Below are 19,474 nucleotides of genomic sequence, written 5' to 3' on the forward strand. Positions count from 1 at the left end.
CAGTTATAAATATGTTTCTAAGTTGGACGGATCGCAGTTACAAAAGAATTAATCTTTTGAAATTTTTTATATGAATTAAACTAATTATTTATGATTGTATCAAGATTACAAATGTATTCTACATATATATATTCTACATGTGACTTGTTCAATATGATATATATACAGTGATTGGTTAATAAGCCAAATTTAGTGGCACAATTTTTGCTCTTTATAGCATTGAAACAGAATGATTTATCTTCTGCGAAATATTCGCGCATTTATTATGACGTACGAAATATGATTTTACTTCACATTATGATGAAAAAGGTTCAACGTCGAGTTAGAAAATTTTCTGACAAAAGTTTATCAAATATTTACATATTTTCGTCTTTTGATTCTTAAAATTGACGTATCACTTTGCGAGAGTATTTAAGCAAGAGTATCTATCGCACCCTGTTTACCTTTTATTGATGATGAGGAGAAAACTTTTCGAGTTCCTTCTTGATCGACGCGATTAAAGGTACCGCAGGATCTTCCGGTGGAAGTCTGCTGTCTGCCAATATACGTCTAGTTTCCACTTCCGGTAAATTCGGTCTATGGAATGGACCTGCGCTAAGCGGCCTTGAACCCCAGGCACTACGTGAATGAATTTCAGCCTGGCCTGTCTCTGGAATATCCTCGTCAAGATCCCTACGTGGTAATGATGTACGTGGTCGTGTTTTGATTTCCATCGTTGGCGTTGCTACTGGACTGCATAATAATGCAATTATTTTTATCACACTTTTTAATAAAATTAATTATACATATATAATAAAATATCGTATAATCGTCGGACGATTTTTTATCGCAAGTTTTTTATTAAATATATGTCTTTTATTAATTCTGAAAAAGGCAGAAATACAGTACCGAACAAAATAAATCATACATTTTTCAACAAATTGAATTTGTTAGTATAACTATTCTGACAGCTGCTCACAACATGAATTGAGCGCAATAAAAGAACCAATCGCGGAAAAACGGCAACAATTCAAGCGTCACATGTCTTTTTTCATATAGGAATGATTTAACAATTAAACTTTAATGATTAATTACCTGTGAGAAGAAGAAGAACAAGAAGTAGAGGAAGGATATGTACCTGACGTGGGCGGATTTGCCTCTCGTCTCCGAAAGTATCGCGAATGTATCCGCCGTACGTGCAAAGGAAGCCGACGGTTGTGACGTTTGCGGCTGCTGCGGCTCTTTGATCTTGACATCTCTACTTCCGAAGAGACTGAATGAGTCCTCCAGGAGTTCGTGGAGTCTCCTCCTGGCGCGACCCACGGGTCCCGATGGTAGATGGTACATTCCATCGACATCCGTTTCGGACGTACCGTTACCTTTAGGCAAGTTGAGTCTTTCGAGAGATTGTGAAGAGATAGATATTGCTTATATTTTATAATAATCGATTGCGAACGAACAAGTCTATACATTTCGCATTCTTGAATTACAATAATTTATGTAAGATTATTATTTATTCGTTCGTAATCGAAGTCACAGAAATATTAACGTCGCTGATAAGTTCTTAAATAATTATCATAAATATAAAATTGAACTACAAGAAGCGATATGATACCTTCTGTCGAAAACAACTGCTTGCTAAGATTCCAAACAATTGGTCCTACAGCTCCAGGATCCTTCGAGGCACTCGATGTTCTCGCAAGAAATGTATCGTCAATATTGCCATCTCTATCGCGGCGTACTAATTCCGGAGAATCGATGTCCAAGTGTCTGACCTGGAGTGCATCTTTTTATTAGTATAAAGAATTTACATCGATTAGATCAATGTTAATATTTTTCACTAATTACCATGACGGGTTCTAGCACTCTTGACAGCGGTTCCACGCTACGCATGCTAGGAAATTGTTTGCACGATGGCATTGACAAGTAAGATCGCGGTGAAGCGGTAGATTCCTCTCGTTTTACGTAACCATTTTCCAATGATTCCAATGTCTCCACGTGGTCGGTCACTGTGTCCAACGAATCCGGTGTCCTGGGTTGGTCCATTGCATTTGTTCTTATCATTTTTGCATGCGATGTTCTATATTTTGTAAAATTTATAATTATTATAAGAAGATTATATCGCATATTTTATATTTTTACTATAAATTAAAATTAATAAAATATTAAAATAAGATTATATTATTAATTTTTAAATATTATTTTTGTAAGTATCTGTCAAGAACTTTGTTGAGTACCTTGCTTTCTTAGCTGGATGTTCTTGAGTACCCCAAGGGGTCGAACCGCGAGTCTTTTTCAGTTCTTCGTCGTCGTCGCTAGAAACTTCGTGAATGCCCAGTTCTAAACTATCGGGCGTGTCGGGGGTGATCGGAGTTCTGGACAAAGTTCGTGGAGTTTGCCGCTGACTGGTACCGTCCGTCTGCGAACAAGGGAGAGCCGCGTAAGAGGCAAAGATATGCGATTTAAAACGTAACAATTTGCTGGGGAACGGAATAATGTTTCTGTTAAAATCAATATCGTCCCTGACATCGAGGAAATTGTCTTTTGGTTCGCAATGCTCGACGTTTGTTGCTCGTTCGCGTGCCGTAATGGTTTTAACGATATCAGATTTATTTCCTTATGGTACCCCATATCTTTGGCACGCAAAGTAAGAATTTAAAAAATGATAAAGTATTTCCTTTCTTTATGAGACATTTCTGTTACACATAATATAATTTGGCAGATATATGTTTCAGCTTTCCTATTAAATATTTTACATGTAATCAAATTTAAATCAATATTTAAAACATATGCATAAGATTGATACACTTATAAAAAATATTTTTTCTTATTATTATATATATTTAAAAGAAAAAGTAGTTATATTATGTGTATATATACCTTAATTTCGGTTTCCGACGTTGAAAACGCAGCGTTATCGAGACCAGGTGTCGTAGTTGTATATTCCCGTTCCTTTTTCAGGATACTTTTGTTTGGCGGCGCAACGACAGCACTATGTGCTCTCTTTCTTTTGGCAGCCAAGATTAAACCAGTGAGAACCAAAATTAGGAGAACGACACCCGCGCTAGCTGCACCGATCAGCAACCAGGCGTCCCTTTTCCTCGATAGAGCCAGAGGTCGACTCTCCTTCAAATAAGCTACGAATATAAAGTATATAAGATAATTTCTAATGCTTACGTTTCTTTTGTGCAATTCTGTCTAGTAAAAACTACTATTTACTTACGCTCGCTTTGAATAATCACTGGTGCGCCAAGTTCCAGAGCCACCTCCTGGGGCGAGAGAAGTGCCATGTCTCTCGCAGCCATTTCAGCGGGAACGGGCTTATCGTCCAGATGAACCGAATAAATTAATCTCATTGCACCGCCTTCGATAACACTCGTATTCTGCATTCTGACTTTTACGACCCCCGGAATTGATCCATCCGCTAAACGCAACCTCGAGCGCATACTTACACTCTCTTCATCGCTCGATCGGTTTCTGGAGACGACGTCATTGTTGGATTTCGAATCTGTGGATGTCGGCATCAATTCCTGCGGGACTTGCTCGCTGGAATGATCAGTTTCATCGGAATATGTTGGATCGATAGTTCTAGGTTCATCGTCCGAAGGTAAAGATCTCGTATTTCCTTTTAAAGTTTTGACGATCTTTTTCAAGGCAAACTCTTTTGTAGGTTTCTCGCGATCGTCCATCGCGTCGACTTCGAATGTCGGCAGCAACATCGTCTTCGGCTTGGGAATTTCTATCAGCCTCATGGATTTGATTTGCGAAACGTTTGGAAAATACAATTTGTTGTCGGTTAAATTGGAAACGCTCGTTTCGGTTTTTTCGTGAATCGATGAATTCTCGATGGTATCATTCGAATTATGATGGATTAATTCGGATAATTGAGCTTTGGTTGCACTGACAGAAATTTCTTCTTGACGAACTTTTACTTGAGACGAAGTTTCAAAACGTTCCGGTACAATCTGTGCGTATCGAGAAGAATAAAAAAGAGTGGGCAAAGTTAACATCTAAACGTGCACACATTTTACCTTTCGACCAACTAAGCCACGTAATAACGCGTCTCTTCGAGATCGTGGATCCGTCGATAGCAGACCAAGGTGACGTTGTTGTTGTCTGGAAAATGCGGCTCGATATAAGCGAGCTAAACGAAGCTCGACTTTAGGTGGCACAGTCTCCCCTGGTCGAAGAACCGTCAACAACCAATATCTGATAATGTAAGTTTCAATTTTTATCTCTACATTACAAATGATATTTATTTTATTAATATTTATATCAGATTACTTTTATAAATATAATGGACTTATTTATCAAAATATTTTTCTGTCATTTTTTAAGTTGATTCTAAAAAATATTTTTAAAAAGTTTTGAGAACCATTTAACATATATTATTTTATAATTAATTTATTAATTAGTTGCAGCTACCTTGGACCTGGATCATCTCCGATAAGAACTCCGATACTCTGATCGTCATCATCGTCCAACCTAGGTGTCGGTTCTATGCACGTAATACATTCCGGATTGTAAGTATCTGGACGATGAGGCGATATAGGGTCTGATGGACCTTTCTCGTCGCTCGGAGTGTAAACTGTGACAGTATGAACGATCGTCTTTGTCTCGTAAAATGTTAAACCCTGATTGGGATCTACCCATGACGGCGCATCTTCTAGACCGGTCCAGAAGAAATCTTGCAGATGCACCCGCCGCCCTGGTAGATGTTCGATCAGAATAATCTCGTCTTCTGTGCACGAATAAAAATTGATTTCATTATATTTGATTTTATTACGTCTGATAAAAATATGGCTAATATTCTTAAAGCAACATTTATTATTAAAATTACAAAAATTATCTCCTATCTTCGTGCCTTTAGATTTCAAATATAAAACGCATGCAACACACATGCTCATACAAATTTTAAAATATTTAAAATATTGTACATCTTCTTTATATAATATTTTAAATTGCTGTTATAGTTTTTTAAATAAATGTTGTAGGATATGAATCTTTAATCTTATCTAATAGTTATAAAAAATATTAATAATTGTCTTAAATTTTAATATTCAATGATTTCGTGTCCTGTCAATGAAAATGTCTGTAAAGATTCGTGAAGGAAACAGGACAAGAAAATACAAGTATATATGTAAAGGCTTTTCCTCGTCGATGAGGTCAACGATCGACAGTCATGCGACTTATTGGCGATGTCACGACATGGCTGAAGATGAACCGATCATAATAGATGCGATAATAAAGACGAGGAACGCAACAGAAGAAGGAATTTCTTATCACGCGATCACGTGATCAAAGCTCATGAAAATTGTACAATCCATTTACATGCGTGAGCAAAACTATTTTCGTTGCGATTTCAGACGAAAAATATAATAATTATTGCTGTTTATTATATAATTTTAATTATTTTAATAATTAGAGGGTAATGCCCTCTTGAATTAAAAGTTTTAATTATTAAAAATAAAAAGGAAAATCTGGCTCATGTTTTATTTTAGCAAGCACACGAGCTTTAGTATAAAATTGATTCTGCGTTGAATAATTTTTTCAGTTGATCATCTAAAATTGTCGATCAATTATGACACTACCTGGAACACGTCCATGATCTATTCTTCACGCGTAATTTTTTTCGCGTTGTTACGACGACCTGGTTTCACGGTTCGTTTGACTTTCCGGTGCGTGGAAATATTGTTGTAAAAGTTACGCGCATCCTGACTGCTCGCGTGATTCTGCAACTTCGTATCTGCGAGGACGAGTACCTCGTCTCTGTTTCCTTGTCTCGTCACAATTATCAAGAAATTTAAAGAGAATCTAATAATTCCGGCATTGTATAACTTTCTTTCCATGTGAACGTGCACATGTACTATACATAATGCATTGTATATAAATGCGAATGCATACTTTTTTCTATCACTCAACTGTACTTAAGCATACTATGCGTATGCAGAGTTTATAGTCGCGCAGCACATCTCAGGTATTTTTAGTACATGATGGTAGTGTTAAATCGATAGAAAACGGAGTTCCTATGGTGAGAATGAATCGAATTGATCGCTATTAATTCCCGTATACCGCGTTGCTAATTCCATTGCATTCTCATTGGTATTCCCGTGAATTTACGAAGCACGAATCAAATTATGTCGACAATTCTTCGCAATATTTACACGTATCAAGTCATTATATTCTCGATACAATTCGTGTTCTAAAGAAAATCTATTTTCTTCTAACGATAATATAAATATGCAAATTTTATTTAAATATCACAAGATATAAAAAAAAATAATAAATCTTATCGCGAAAATACAATGCTACTTTACCGTAATCAGGATAGTAGTACGCGTACAAGCTGTACTTATACAAGCATGTGCCGATAATAATATTGATTACCTGCTAGAACGCACACCTGCACGAGAGCGTTGAATTACTTAAGCTGTCTCGCAGACTGGCGCCTAGTTGGCAACCTGCTCGATTTTGACTTACGCGGAATCGCTAACATCATTGACAACGCGTCAGGTCACGGAAGGATGCACCCCCGCGGAAATGAGATCACGGCACATTGCTTGTATTTTCACGCGCACGTGTAGTATCACGATGTGAAAGAAAGACTCGCGTCGAATCGATCGAGCACGTGGAACTACGTATATACGACCTGCTCGTTGCTCGATTCACGCTACATATACGCGCGTAAAAATTTACCGTAAAAATTAGCAATATAAATTAAAGATATGTGTGTGTGATTCATAAAATGAATTTGTATGCGTGTAATAATTTCAGCGTAATTCATAAGAAACAGGATACATATATTATAAAACAAATTATAATTTATAATAAATTTTATTATAAATTATTATAAATTATAAATTAATTTATTAATTTATTATTATTATAAATTAATTTCTTCAATCAGACCAGAATAATAAAAAGCTTTGCAGAATTCTAATATCTCCAATAACATCAATGAGATTTGTATAAAATGCATAAATATAAAAGATTAATTAAATTAAAAGTAAATCCAAAAAATAATCTTGAAAGCCATTATCAACTGAACACATTGCTTTACACAAAATGATGCAATTGCAATGAAAAAATGATAAAATGCATTTCTTTGTCAAGAAAAACACTTATATTACTCTTTCGTATCGATTTTGTCCATTCATAGTAATCTATTTTACGAATCGCACTAGGTCACTGACCGGCTCCTGGCGGCATGGACGCGAGCACTCTGGAGATATTGGAGTTTTGCAGTAAGAAGATTGCAATCTGCACGACGGTCCCAAAAGACGCGGATAACGCTGCACGCAGTATACTGCATAGTAACATCGCGTCAAGCGCGCTCCGTTATACTGATTCGACTACAGGGTGTTCTACATGGATGAGTGATAAAATATCAGAGTGGGGTAGAGTTTGCGCAGAGTGGTATATGTTGCGAGGATGGAAGGAAATAGAGTAAAGTAACGATGCGTGAATGGAACTACGAAAAAAAGATGGTCATTGACTGTTACTAATTATTTCGGGTATTTCTTTCCTTTCATTTACCAAACGCTTTTATGAAAGGCTGATATATTGAAATCCGAATTTATATACTCCTATTTGTCTATAATATTATACTTTTTATTTTTTTTCAATACATATATTGCATTCATGACTATATAGTATATAATATATTATCCGTAATAATAATATATTGAATAATAATTTTAATCGATTAATTAATGAGAGGTTGATGAGTTTAACAAAGTAATATTTGTACAATCTTTTAAATCGCCTTGATTTGAGAAATCTTTACTATACGCAATATGATTATATTTCAGCAACAACAATCAATCTCTAAGAAATTAGATGTAATAAGTATTGTAAATCAGTTAAGTATATTTGATAACAGTGTAATATGGCACATGAGTATATAGCATTAAATGAATAAAAATATAAAATATTGCATCAATTTTGGAAAAAAATACAACTTTATTGATTCATAATTTCTTTTAAACTAAATATATATTCTATTTTTTTTACTTTAATATTTTTTATATACAATTAAACATTAACTTCCAAAATTAACTTATATATTTAACTATATAAATAAATTATAAAGTTAAATATTTTAAATTTATCTAAATGTTTTTTACATATGCTTGTTGAATTTAGATTTAGATACAATACAAACATCACAAAATATAGATAGAAAACATATTTAATTAAAAAAGAAATTAAAATATCTAATTATACTACTATTATGATCTGGAATAAATACTTTTAACAGATGTTACGTTATCATCTATTAAATCTAGCTTTAATTTTTTGATATTTTCAATATGTTTTCCATTGATTGCAGCGACGATTTTATCGTTATCCATCATCGTAACGTGATTACCTTCGGTATAACATATTTCCACACTTCCTTTAGTAATCTGAAAATTATTTAGCTGTAAAATAATTTTACTGTATGAGTAATCTTTCTATAATCATCATAAAAGTTACCTTATGTAAACCATAATCTTCTTGAGAAAAAGATAACGCTTGTATTGTAGGTTTTAGGAGTATTATAGGTGATTTAATTTTTGGTAATAGTGTGACATCATATTTATGAACAGCGATCAACCGCTTGTAAATTGTTGTACACAAAGATTTATTGTTTTCAGTCGATAAATGTGTATAAGATGAAGGAACATAAGTTATAAAAGTATCTAATTTTTCATCCCAGCTGGTGCATTTATTTAATTCTAAAAGAAGCTGTAAAAATTAAATTACTTATAATTTTCACAAAAAATCTCTCTTCTTATTCATTTAAATATAATGTCTACAAATAATATACCTTCCCACTAAGTGTTGGTTGTATAGTATCCATTATACTAAGAAGTACATTATTCTCGAGTTCGAAAAACGTGGTAAAAGGTAAAAAATGATTTGCCATTGCTTTTATCTGCTCCGGTGCACCATCGATAAGCACTAATCGACCTTGGAGATTCAGCTGTTCTAATTTTCGCATTAACTCTATTGCTATCAATGATCCCATTGAATAGCCCACAATTACAAAGTCTTGATTCAATTTCTTTTTGCTTAAAATATGCTACAAATATAAAAGATTGCAAGATATAGAAATATACTATACTACAGTTAGTTAAAATAACATTATATTAATTATCTTTCTCCACATTTTATACAACATTTTAATTATAATTATATAAATATTCTTCTAATTATTATTCTACCGATAAAGAAGTCATACCTGTAGCAAACAATCAGCAATCTCGTTTATTGAAGTACAATCTGCACCAATATTATATATTCCATGTTGTAAACATGTTGCTGGAGCTTCGATTTGTTGTACTAATGAATCAAATATATTTCCGCAGCCTTCCATTCCCGGCAATAGAAATACTTCGCTTTTCTCTTTGTCTCTTTTTGTCGGAAGATCTATACAGATATCGGGAATCAAATGATCGTTACCCACCAAACGAACGAACAGTTTAATACCAGTTAATTCGTTCTCTTCTCGATCGCTTTTATCCTCCGATTTATCTTTGTCAAACATCTCATTAAGCTTAGCAAAGTTGAGATAACGAATATCCTGCGCTGTAAGAAAAACATCGAATTCCCGTTCCAAAGTTTGTTTAATTTCCACGGCCATCATCGAGTCCATACCGAGTTCCGGTAAAGGTGTGTGGCGAGCCACGTTATTCAAATCCTTCAAACCTACATTAACATATTGAATTTTCGTTATCATATTAATTCGCTTTCTTAATTAATTGATTAATTTTTTATTCTATATAATTCTTACCCATAATATTAGCCACAGTTTCAACAATATTATTTGCACCAAAAGCGTCCGAACGCTTCTCAGCTACAACCATACTCGCTACTACCGGATGCTTTTGTAACAGAAATTCCTCCAATTTCTCGATACAAGAGGTTATCTTTTGTTGTAAAGTACCGCCAATAATCATTTCCTTGTCATCGTCTTGCATATCAGCCACTAGACCGACATCGCCTATTGCACCCCATTGAATCGCTAATCCATGTAGACCTTCTTGTACTCTTTTCTCGCAAATTCTTTCCATAATAGAATTCGCCATACCATAATTGGTCTGCCCAGCATTTCCTCTGCCACAGGAAACTGAAGAAAAGACAACAAAGTGCCGCAACTGAGGACATATTTTTCTAGACAATTGATCTAAATTCTTCGTCGTCCAAGCTTTTCCTCTAAACGGTTCCTGAAATGTCTCTATAGTGTGATTTTGGCAAATTTTATCATTCAATACCACAGCAAGATTGAATATAGCGTCCACTGGCGCTAATTTCTCCGCTGTTCTCAATACATGTTCACAACCATCAACATTCGATGCGTCCATATCCGATATTATCAACACCTTAACTCCGTAAGATTTCCACAATTCGATTTTCATTTGCTGATATCCGTTCTTTATTCCTTTGCGCGAGACCAGTACGAGATTCTTGGCACCTCGAATGACCAACCAATCGGCAAATTCTAAACCGAAACCACCTAAGCCACCGAAAATAATGTATGTCATGTTCGCCATACAATAATAACGCGGAAGTGCCGGAATGGGTGCATCTATAGATTCATCTTCCTTATGTATTTTAATAATTATCTAAAAATAATTGTAATACATGAACTTGATTGTAAATTATCATGCGCTGTCTTTCTTGATTGATATTTAATGCGAACATAATGATAAATAAAATAACAATTAATTTTAAATATTAATCGACTTACTTTTCCAATATGCTTTCCAGCTGTCATATATCTAAATGCAGCTTCAATTTCATCTCTTTGAAAAACTTTCCTGCTGATTGGTTTGATGGCTCTGCTAATAAGACCATTGACTACTACTTTACTCAGTGCCATTCTTTGTTCCTCAGTAGCTGAGAATAAATTATCCAACATAACGCTGTAAAATGTTATGCCTTTCGAAAATATTGATAAGTCCAACATATTGTTAGCCATAAAATCGAACTTGCCAATCTCCACGAAACGTCCATTTTTTGCAAGACAACGAATAGAAGCTTGAAGTTTTTCTTCGGCTAATGAATTTAGTACTATATCAACACCGCGACCTTCGGTCTGTTGGAATATCATTTGCTCGAAACTAGTGTCGCGTGAATTTCCGATATGATTCTCTGGAATAGATGGGAAGGTCTCTCTTATAAATTTCCGCTTTTCTGGAGTACCGACAGTGACGAATACTTCGCAACCCTCATGAAGTGCGAGATTAATCGCTGCTTGACCAACAGCACCAGTGCCCGAATGAATTAATATTTTGTCACCTTTCTTCATTCTTGTCTTTACATATAATCCGTAATAACATGTGCAATAAGCGCAGGGGACTGTTGCAGCGTCCTCCAAAGTCCATTCGTCGGGAACATACCAGTATAAAGCTCTATCGGCTATGCGCATATTTGCTATACATCTAGAAGAAAATTTTATCTTTATCAAAAAATAAAATATATTTTTTATTTTGTTTTTTTTTCAAAAAAAGTAATAAAAATTTTTAAATAAATTTTTTAACTTTTTTTGAAATTTAAATATGAATATATGGACGAAATTTTCATCAAATATAAATTATATAAATAATCTAAATTATATATTTTCTCGTATAGTTTTTAGCTAAAATTACTTGTGAAGTAACTTGTAAGTAACAATAACGTACCTATTTTCCCAAATACCCATTACTCTACGGCCAGCACTATCGATTCCGACACATTCGAAACCTATTAGACATTCTTCTAATCGTCCGCGTGACATATATTCATCCATGATGATTCTAGCCGTGGCTAACATTACATCTTTAAAATTAATAGACGCATAAACTATGCGAAAAAGATTTTCGTGCTGATAACCCGAAACAATCGGGCCCTCGATCCAGCGAAATGAGTTCAAATCACCGCGAATCTAACGAGAATACATACTGTTATAAAAAATATCGAAAAATGTGTTATTTATAAGATAATAAGACCAAAATAGTATTATTTTATACAAAAATCGGATACGTACCATTTGATTGACTAAAGCATGATACGAAAGTTTTGGCTCTAAAGGTGCTAGCGGAAGATGTCTGTATGATCCCCATATCATTCCTGGACGAAGAACATTTATAATGAGATCGATCTGGAGTTGTTTCGCATAGAACGGTTCGTCTAAAGAAAATTTCGGTGCTGTCTCATCTTGGATCAATACACTTCTTATTAATTCTCCGCCTGGTTCTTTTCTCAAACAATTTACAAGACCTAATAAACCGCATTCCGAATCTTTTTCTCCTACTAAAATTATTCTCTGTATATTATTCTCAATATTTAAGCTGGATATTAGTTGTTCTAACCAAGAAAACTCGTAATTATTCACCCAAATGACTTCTGCTCGTCTCCACGATCTTTTCCTTTTCTTTAAGAGTACAATATGTTCCTTTTTCGTGCGTTTTTCAAGGACTATTGCTAAATCGTGCTTCTCTGTATTTGCAATATCGTCTTTTGTGAGTGGCTGTCCTCGTGTCAATATGAATCCGCCATCCTTTAATGCCCCCAGAATTTTTTTTAAAGTTTCATTCTTATCGTTTGTTAATAGATTAAATCCAGTCACTAATATCGCATTATTATCTTTTAATAGCTTTATGGACTGCGAAATTGTGATTTTTGAAGAAAGAACATTAGAATCGAAACGATCTTTTCGGGTTATTAAACTGAGGTTTGGTTTAATCAACGGCAGATTATTTAAGACTTCGAGAAATAATGGAGACGCTAATTCTTCTGTTGTTACCTCATCATCGTTTTCAATCAACTCAATAATATTTATTTTCATTACTTGATGACACTCTAAAGCGAGATGCGTCGATAATATTATGCTTTCTTGTAAAGAAACCTCAGCTCCGTCACGATGCGCTACAAATCTATACTCTTCGAGAACAGGAGTGCTTGTTTGCTTTCGACGGAATATAGAAGTAGCTTTCACACCACGAATTTCAATGCCACCTGATACTATAGTATCTAAATCATTGTACACGTGCACAGGTATTTCTAAAATTTAAAATCATTTTTTAAGTTATATCTTTATAATTATTTAATAAGTTTCTTTTTACATTTTAACAAATTTTATAATTATAAAGATATTTGTAAAACGTATATTGAATATACATATTGTAATGTTAATAAAAGTACTCTCTTTTTCTCTAAATATATACATCCTTCTATGAACTTACGTTTTTCTTCCGCTGTTATATTTCGTATATATCTTGTATGAAACTTTGTATCAATCACTAGTTTTTGTATCTCGGTAGGAACATAAAGACTTCTCATATCTCTTCCGAAGATTTTTATTTGCAACATATTATCCATGAATGTTACCCAATTATTCATCCAAAAAATGTGTCCTTGCTTGCCAGTAGTGGATGAACTTTTTAATCCTCGAAATAGATTGGCATATTGATATCCACGTAATTTAAGTTCTTTATAAATGTCTTTCGTCTTCAGGACTTCTTCCTCATTCTCACAATCTTCTTGTAAAAGGTATATTCTTTCTTTAGCAGGATCTGATGGAATGCGCGCTGTACCGGTAACGACAGTACTATCTCCTTCTATTATTTCAAAGTTCTCAGTGCCTAAGTAGTAAATATATATATATTTATATATATATATATATATATATATATTTTAAATAATTATTTTTGCATTTATATTAATATTATATTGAGAAGTTATTTACGGAATATGCGTATAAGTTTCTATTCTCTTCTACCTTTCTGAATCATTATTATTAAGTCCAAGTCTCCTTGCTTTGGAATATGCGTTGCTCGAATAAACTTGACATTTTCAAATACGATCGATATTTCTTTAAGCCACTGACCCCTCAGCATACTAATCGTATCCCAAACGAGAGCAAGATATCCTGTAGCCGGGAACAAGTTTCTTCCATCGATTACATGACCGCTTATATATTCAAAAGTTTCGTCTTTCAGTGTGACATTGACAATTCTTTCTCCGGAAGTAATCTTCTTATTTGTTTTAAAACACATTACGTACCAATCCTCGGAATGATTCCACCTAGAACAATATAAGAAATACATCTGCATAATTCAATTAATTGGAAATAAAAATTTCTGCTTTATGAAAATTATTTTATGTTTTCTCTTCATTTTTATATTATTCTCTCTATTATTATTCTCAATATTTAATAGATAAAAATTTAATAGATAAAATGTTTGATGTACTTGATTAATGGCGAAATCATTGGTGTTCCACGGCTAACGGGAAAATGCACAGTTGGATATAAATTCGCCAGTTGCGGTTGCAAGCCATTATTATACATTTTTCCTAATCCTTGCAAGAATACTTTAATATTGTCTTCATAGTTGCATTGTAATAATGCAATATTGATTATATTTTCTTCTTTCATGTCGTTTTGAAAAATGTCATCTGGTGCAATATCGACAGTTATTGCACTTTTAGGAATCAATTGCGCAATTTTCTTGAAATGTACAGGATTTAGTACATTATTTGTGAAATATTCAGCATAGGACAACTTAGTGCAACGAAGAAATGTTCGCCACTTTTGATTATGTGTCATGGTGTGCGGTATTATTCGATTTAAATAAGATAGAATTGTGGCTCTTACAGATGACAAATGACGACTGTGAAGAGAAATGTTGCTGCTCTTAATTTCTTTAGTATAGATGTCGTTAACCTAAAGAAGTATAAATAATTAAATATAATTTTTTATTAAGTAAATTTTATTAAATCTAAAATTAAAAAGAGAAAATATATAAACAAACCTGTAATTGTTTTAGAAATGTCTTTACTGATTTGCTTGGCCCATTTATACAGCAAGTATTTGAATTATTGTTATGGATTACATCAATATCCGGTGGACATATATTTTTCGTATTCTCATAACTGAGACCAATGTCCGCTATAGCACTATAAATTACTTTTCCTTCACTCAACGCCAATCCTATATAATACGAGGATAAAACCACTTGCTCCATTGTAAAATTACCAGCCACATATCCGCAACAGAGTTCACCGATCGAATGACCGATAACATAATCTGGCACAATATTTATGGACTTTAAAAGATCGATTAATCCGATCTAAAGAAGAAAGTAAAGTATTTCTTTTTGTAAATTCTAAATAAATTTTATGTAATTTGAATGATTTACGCTACATTATGCAAATTAGAAAAATTCTTCACCTGCATTACAGTAATGCCAACTAACGAGTTCAATATATTGTTAACAATTGCTTCGTGTTCATTTGTTAATACATTAATGATGCACATTCCACGTGTCCTTAAAATAGTATCACACTTTTCTACAGTTTTATAAAATATTGGAAACCGTAGTAACGCTTGTCCTGTGTCAACGCGTAAATTCAAATAATTTAATTGTGAAATATTATTTCTCTGATGTATATAATGTACAAAGTAAGATGCATACCCAAGCCAAGCCATTGCGTTCCTATTCCGGAAAACACGAAACATATCGGCTTTTTTTTACCTGAATAATAATGTATTTCTCTTATCATTTTTATAGATGTTTTAGATTCGACAATCGCGTATCCTCTGTAAAGATGACCTTGTATGTCGTCAGCATGAAGATCATGCAACAGTCGAATATATTCAACATCTATCGGTTGATTCTCAATCTAACAAACAAATTTATTTATTGATTTTAATAAAAAATATTTGATAAATATGTTTTTATTGGTAATATGAAACGCACAAATTTTGCATACCTCATTTAATAATGATTCTACTGCTTGTTCAGTTCGACCAGACACGATGACGAGTCGCGGCAAATCATCATTTGGCACGCCTCCATTAACTTTTTGCTTCAAATTAGATTGCAGTAAAATATGACAATTGGCTCCGCCAAAACCAAACGAATTAACACCTACAAAATTAGGTTCCCATGGTGTTGGAGTGTTTACTACGCGTATACTTCCTTTCTCAAAGGCTTTAACATCTTTCCGTATTTGTGTAAAGTTTATATTCGGCGGAATTATGCTAGTTTGCATCGCAATTATAACCTTTTGAGAAATAGATCATTATTAAAAATTCTTCATTTTCTCTCTTTCTACTCTCTTATTTTTAAATTATTATTGTTTATTAAAATTAATTCATTAAAAGCAAAAAAAAACAAAAGCAGGATTAACTTTAAATTAAAATTTAAAATAAGTCTCTTTATGATGTTTAACATTGAAATAAATTAATAGAATAATTTATAATGTATATTATAATTACATTATTACCTTAGCAATTTGACATAAACCTGCAGCAGCTTCAGAGTGACCTAAATTTGATTTGACAGAACCAATTAACAAAGGAGACTGTCTATTCTTGCAAAAAATTTTTTCGATTGCGTTTATTTCTTCTGGGTCACCAACTTTGGTACCGGTACCATGAGCCTCCATAAAAGCTATATTAGACGGTGATATACCGCATTCATCGTAAAACTCTTGAAGCAAAACACTTTGCATTTCGCTAGATGGGAATGTAATGCCTTGCTCTTTATATCCGTCACAATTCATCTTAGCGTACACGACGGTTGCATAAATTCTTTTAGCTCTCTTTGCTTTTTGTAGAAATATTATACTCATTGTTTCGCTACGCATATAACCGTTTGCATTTTCATCGAAAGGTCTACATACTCCGTTAGGCGATAAAACTCCTAAAATTAAAACAGAGTTATGAGAATAATAATATTATACATATAAAAATATATATTTGAATAATATTTTTAAATTGTTCTCGAATTTATATATCTCTTATATTTTAAAGTTAAGTTATAAGTTTTGATGAATAACAATACCAAGTCGTGTGAATAGTAAAGCTAAATTGGGATGCAAACAGAGATTTGCGCCACCGACGATAGCAGCATCACATTCCCCCGTTCGCATAATTCTATAAGCATGCTCCAGAGCAAAAAGACTTGAACTGCAAGCTGTATCGATTGAATAAGACGGTCCTGTCACACCCAACCATTGAGAGACTCGATTTGCCAGCATAGCTTTACTACATCCAAAAATTGCAGAGCCAGATGTCTAATGCACATACATACATTATTTAGAGAATTTGTATGCTTGTTACATATATATTTTAATATAAAAAAATCATTTTAATTCTTACAATTTAATATATAAAAAATAATAATATCTATCAAAATTTTTTATGATAAATGCATAAATTGAATTTAAATACCTGATGTTTTTCATAAAACCAATTTCCTTCCGATTCAGAAAAACACACTCCAATAAAAACTGCAGTTTTTGTTCCACGTAAATCTTTCGGATTTACTCCCGCGTCGATAATAGCTTCGTAAGTATGTTCTAATAGCATTCTACCCATAGGATCTATCAAGGGAACCTCATTGAAGGAAACATCAAAATATTCCGCATCAAATTTCTCCAAATTATTAATTTTTCCCGTGCGTTGGGGTATTTCTGGATGATCTGTAAATTTTAAATCATATGATTTAATCGAGATATCTTTTTACTTAAAGATTTTATTGATTATATAGTGTAATTATAAATAAATGTCAAAATTAGATAATTAATGTATAATTATATACATTTTCATAAATTATATGATACGATTTTCTCACATTATGTATAATAATATAATGAAATAAAATATTATACCGTGATTCCATCGTCGGTTGTCATTCGATCCGAGGTCTATCTTATTAAATAGATTCTCCTGAAGATGTTTCATGTTATCAGATTCAGGAAATCTACCGGCGATACCAGAAATAACGATTTCTTCTCCAGGTTCAATATCGAGGAGTGTAGTTTCCTTGCAATCCATTTTTTTAAATGTTTTTAATCGAATAGATTAATATTTGGAATTCGAAAAGATAAATAATACAAATGTGAGAACGCAAACTTGATTGACAATTTAATATTTTGTTTTGTATTTTCACATTTGTTATATGCTTTCTTTTTCAAATTACAGATCTTAATATTTTCGATTCAGATTTTTAAACCCAAATTTATAATTTTGTGGTAAAGTGCGAAGTCTTGCGACATATGGATTGCTTAGATGTTGAACCTACTTATATAAGAAACCTATATGGTAAGTATTTAATAGAATTTTAGAGAAACTCATTATTTATAAGCTTTGAAAATAATGTGTGAATGTCACAAGTATACCTATTAACTTCTAAAACAGCACAAATAAAATTTAAAATTATTTAAAATTATTTACATGAAGGAAAAAACATGTGTGCTTCTTCCTTTACGATAATGTCTGCTCTATTATGTGCCATGTATATTTACAAAATGTAAATTAAAAAAAGGTGATTCTCTATAGCATCTTTCGAATATAATTAACATTATTGTAATTCTGATGAGAAAGAACAATAGTTTTACGCAATTCCTTACTATAAAAAAATAATGCATTATTTAGGTATAAATTATTAATAAACATTCGAATAACATATTCCATTTAACGAACTATATTTGCAATCTTTTTTTGAATATGGTCATGAGTTTCCTCTCCTGTATTATATTAATTGATCATTGACCGAAATCAATGACTGTGCGTTGATTATAAGTCTATTGTAGTAATTCAAATAGAGCTTCAATTATAGATTCAAATTTTTAAGAAAAGCATGTATATAAAGAGTCGATTATTTTAAAATATCGAATTTTGTTGTCTACTTGCAGTGATGTTGTTTGCTTAGATATGCACTGCGTGTTACATATCAAAATGAAAATCTGTCATTCGGCAAAGATTGTGCAATTTAACAGCTTAATTATCAAAAAAATTAATAGTGTGCGAAAATTTTATCCATTTGATGCGAGTTTAATACTCTCTCTGTTGCTTTTAAAAAATAGAACTATATATTGCTACAACTATATACAATTATATATTATTGTTAAAAAACAATAAAATAATTTTGATAGCTTTCTTAATGTTGAGCATGCAGCGACCGTAAACACAGGAAATTTCCTACGTCTATGAGTGGGTAAGTTTACTTACAATGTGTTATTCTCGTCATCGAACACTAGGCTAAGTACATTTACGGCATGTTACTTTCGTCATCAAATATATTGCGCGATATTGTGAAATGCGAATTTGTATTTCAATCCAATTTACCTAAATTCTTTTTATCTTCTTTAATCCATTAATATTACACATACATTTTGCGATCAATGATTATAAGATATATCATAATAAATTATCTATAATAATAATACTGACAACAGAAATTTTTAATCTATTAATTTATTTAATCAATTTAATGTACATTACTTTTTTGTACAATTTTTTAAAGAAGAAACCAAAAATGTCGTCTTTTTAAAAATAATCTTGTTACATGTACGCTTTTATGGCAATAACAATAAAGTTTTAAAGAATTAAATTTGATAAGTATTACAACTATAAGTCTGCTAAAGAATATATAAGAATTTTTAACATTAAATTACTAAAAGAATATATATTGCATTGCTTTTGGAAGCATGAAACCTTTCTTTATTCATTTTTTTA

The 19,474-nt window shown here is 32.6% G+C and overlaps 3 protein-coding genes across 6 annotated transcripts in view; 1 reads left to right on the forward strand and 2 right to left on the reverse strand.

Moving 5' to 3' along the window:
• Window positions 1–26: 26 nt before the first annotated feature.
• Window positions 27–7,314, reverse strand: LOC105253954. Of its 4 annotated transcripts, none has more exons than XM_020028377.2 (10): window positions 7,173–7,314; window positions 4,405–4,720; window positions 4,011–4,188; window positions 3,203–3,944; window positions 2,860–3,116; window positions 2,217–2,398; window positions 1,828–2,059; window positions 1,595–1,754; window positions 1,075–1,375; window positions 27–732 (listed from the first exon to the last, which is right to left on the reverse strand). In XM_020028377.2, the coding sequence occupies exons 1-10, from the start codon at window positions 7,297–7,299 to the stop codon at window positions 447–449; spliced, it is 2,781 nt and encodes a 926-aa protein (XP_019883936.1). In that variant the 5' UTR covers window positions 7,300–7,314; the 3' UTR covers window positions 27–446. The 4 variants fall into 4 exon arrangements, with proteins under 4 accessions (XP_019883936.1, XP_011260642.1, XP_011260651.1 ...); XM_011262340.3 differs by having other exon boundaries at window positions 1,118–1,358; window positions 7,173–7,299; XM_011262349.3 differs by having other exon boundaries at window positions 486–732; window positions 1,075–1,358.
• Window positions 7,315–8,115: 801 nt separating this feature from the next.
• On the reverse strand, window positions 8,116–17,809 carry LOC105254262 (fatty acid synthase-like). The gene is made up of 19 exons (XM_025412639.1): window positions 17,626–17,809; window positions 17,186–17,436; window positions 16,797–17,028; window positions 16,237–16,655; window positions 15,721–16,014; window positions 15,423–15,630; window positions 15,179–15,339; window positions 14,760–15,077; window positions 14,199–14,671; window positions 13,727–14,031; window positions 13,191–13,589; window positions 11,993–13,008; window positions 11,649–11,890; window positions 10,715–11,408; window positions 9,758–10,589; window positions 9,206–9,672; window positions 8,792–9,046; window positions 8,458–8,709; window positions 8,116–8,387 (listed from the first exon to the last, which is right to left on the reverse strand). The coding sequence occupies exons 1-19, from the start codon at window positions 17,789–17,791 to the stop codon at window positions 8,211–8,213; spliced, it is 7,161 nt and encodes a 2,386-aa protein (XP_025268424.1). The 5' UTR covers window positions 17,792–17,809; the 3' UTR covers window positions 8,116–8,210.
• A 981-nt stretch (window positions 17,810–18,790) lies between these two features.
• The window catches only part of LOC105247933 (zinc finger CCCH domain-containing protein 13), a 55,888-nt gene continuing 55,204 nt past the window's right edge, over window positions 18,791–19,474 (forward strand). Inside the window, exon 1 of the mRNA XM_025412641.1 lies at window positions 18,791–18,953. The gene's annotated coding sequence lies outside the window, so the exon portion shown is untranslated. The remainder of the gene's footprint in view (window positions 18,954–19,474) is intronic.

This window comes from Camponotus floridanus, unplaced genomic scaffold, assembly GCF_003227725.1.
Source record: "Camponotus floridanus strain SB8 unplaced genomic scaffold, Cflo_v7.5 scaffold54, whole genome shotgun sequence".
NCBI lineage: Eukaryota > Metazoa > Arthropoda > Insecta > Hymenoptera > Formicidae > Camponotus > Camponotus floridanus.

Coding starts and splice junctions, on each gene's coding strand:
- LOC105253954 (XM_020028377.2), bottom strand. CDS start 7,299: ATGTTACTATGCAGTATACTGCGTGCAGCGTTATCCGCGTCTTTTGGG. Junction 3,117..3,202: donor AGTGATTATTCAAAGCGAGC/GTAAGTAAATAG, acceptor TTATATTCGTAG/CTTATTTGAAGGAGAGTCGA. Junction 1,755..1,827: donor GAGTGCTAGAACCCGTCATG/GTAATTAGTGAA, acceptor GATGCACTCCAG/GTCAGACACTTGGACATCGA.
- LOC105254262 (XM_025412639.1), bottom strand. CDS start 17,791: ATGGATTGCAAGGAAACTACACTCCTCGATATTGAACCTGGAGAAGAA. Junction 16,015..16,236: donor GTTTATGTCAAATTGCTAAG/GTAATAATGTAA, acceptor ATTTCTCAAAAG/GTTATAATTGCGATGCAAAC. Junction 14,032..14,198: donor ATGATTTCGCCATTAATCAA/GTACATCAAACA, acceptor ATATTGTTCTAG/GTGGAATCATTCCGAGGATT.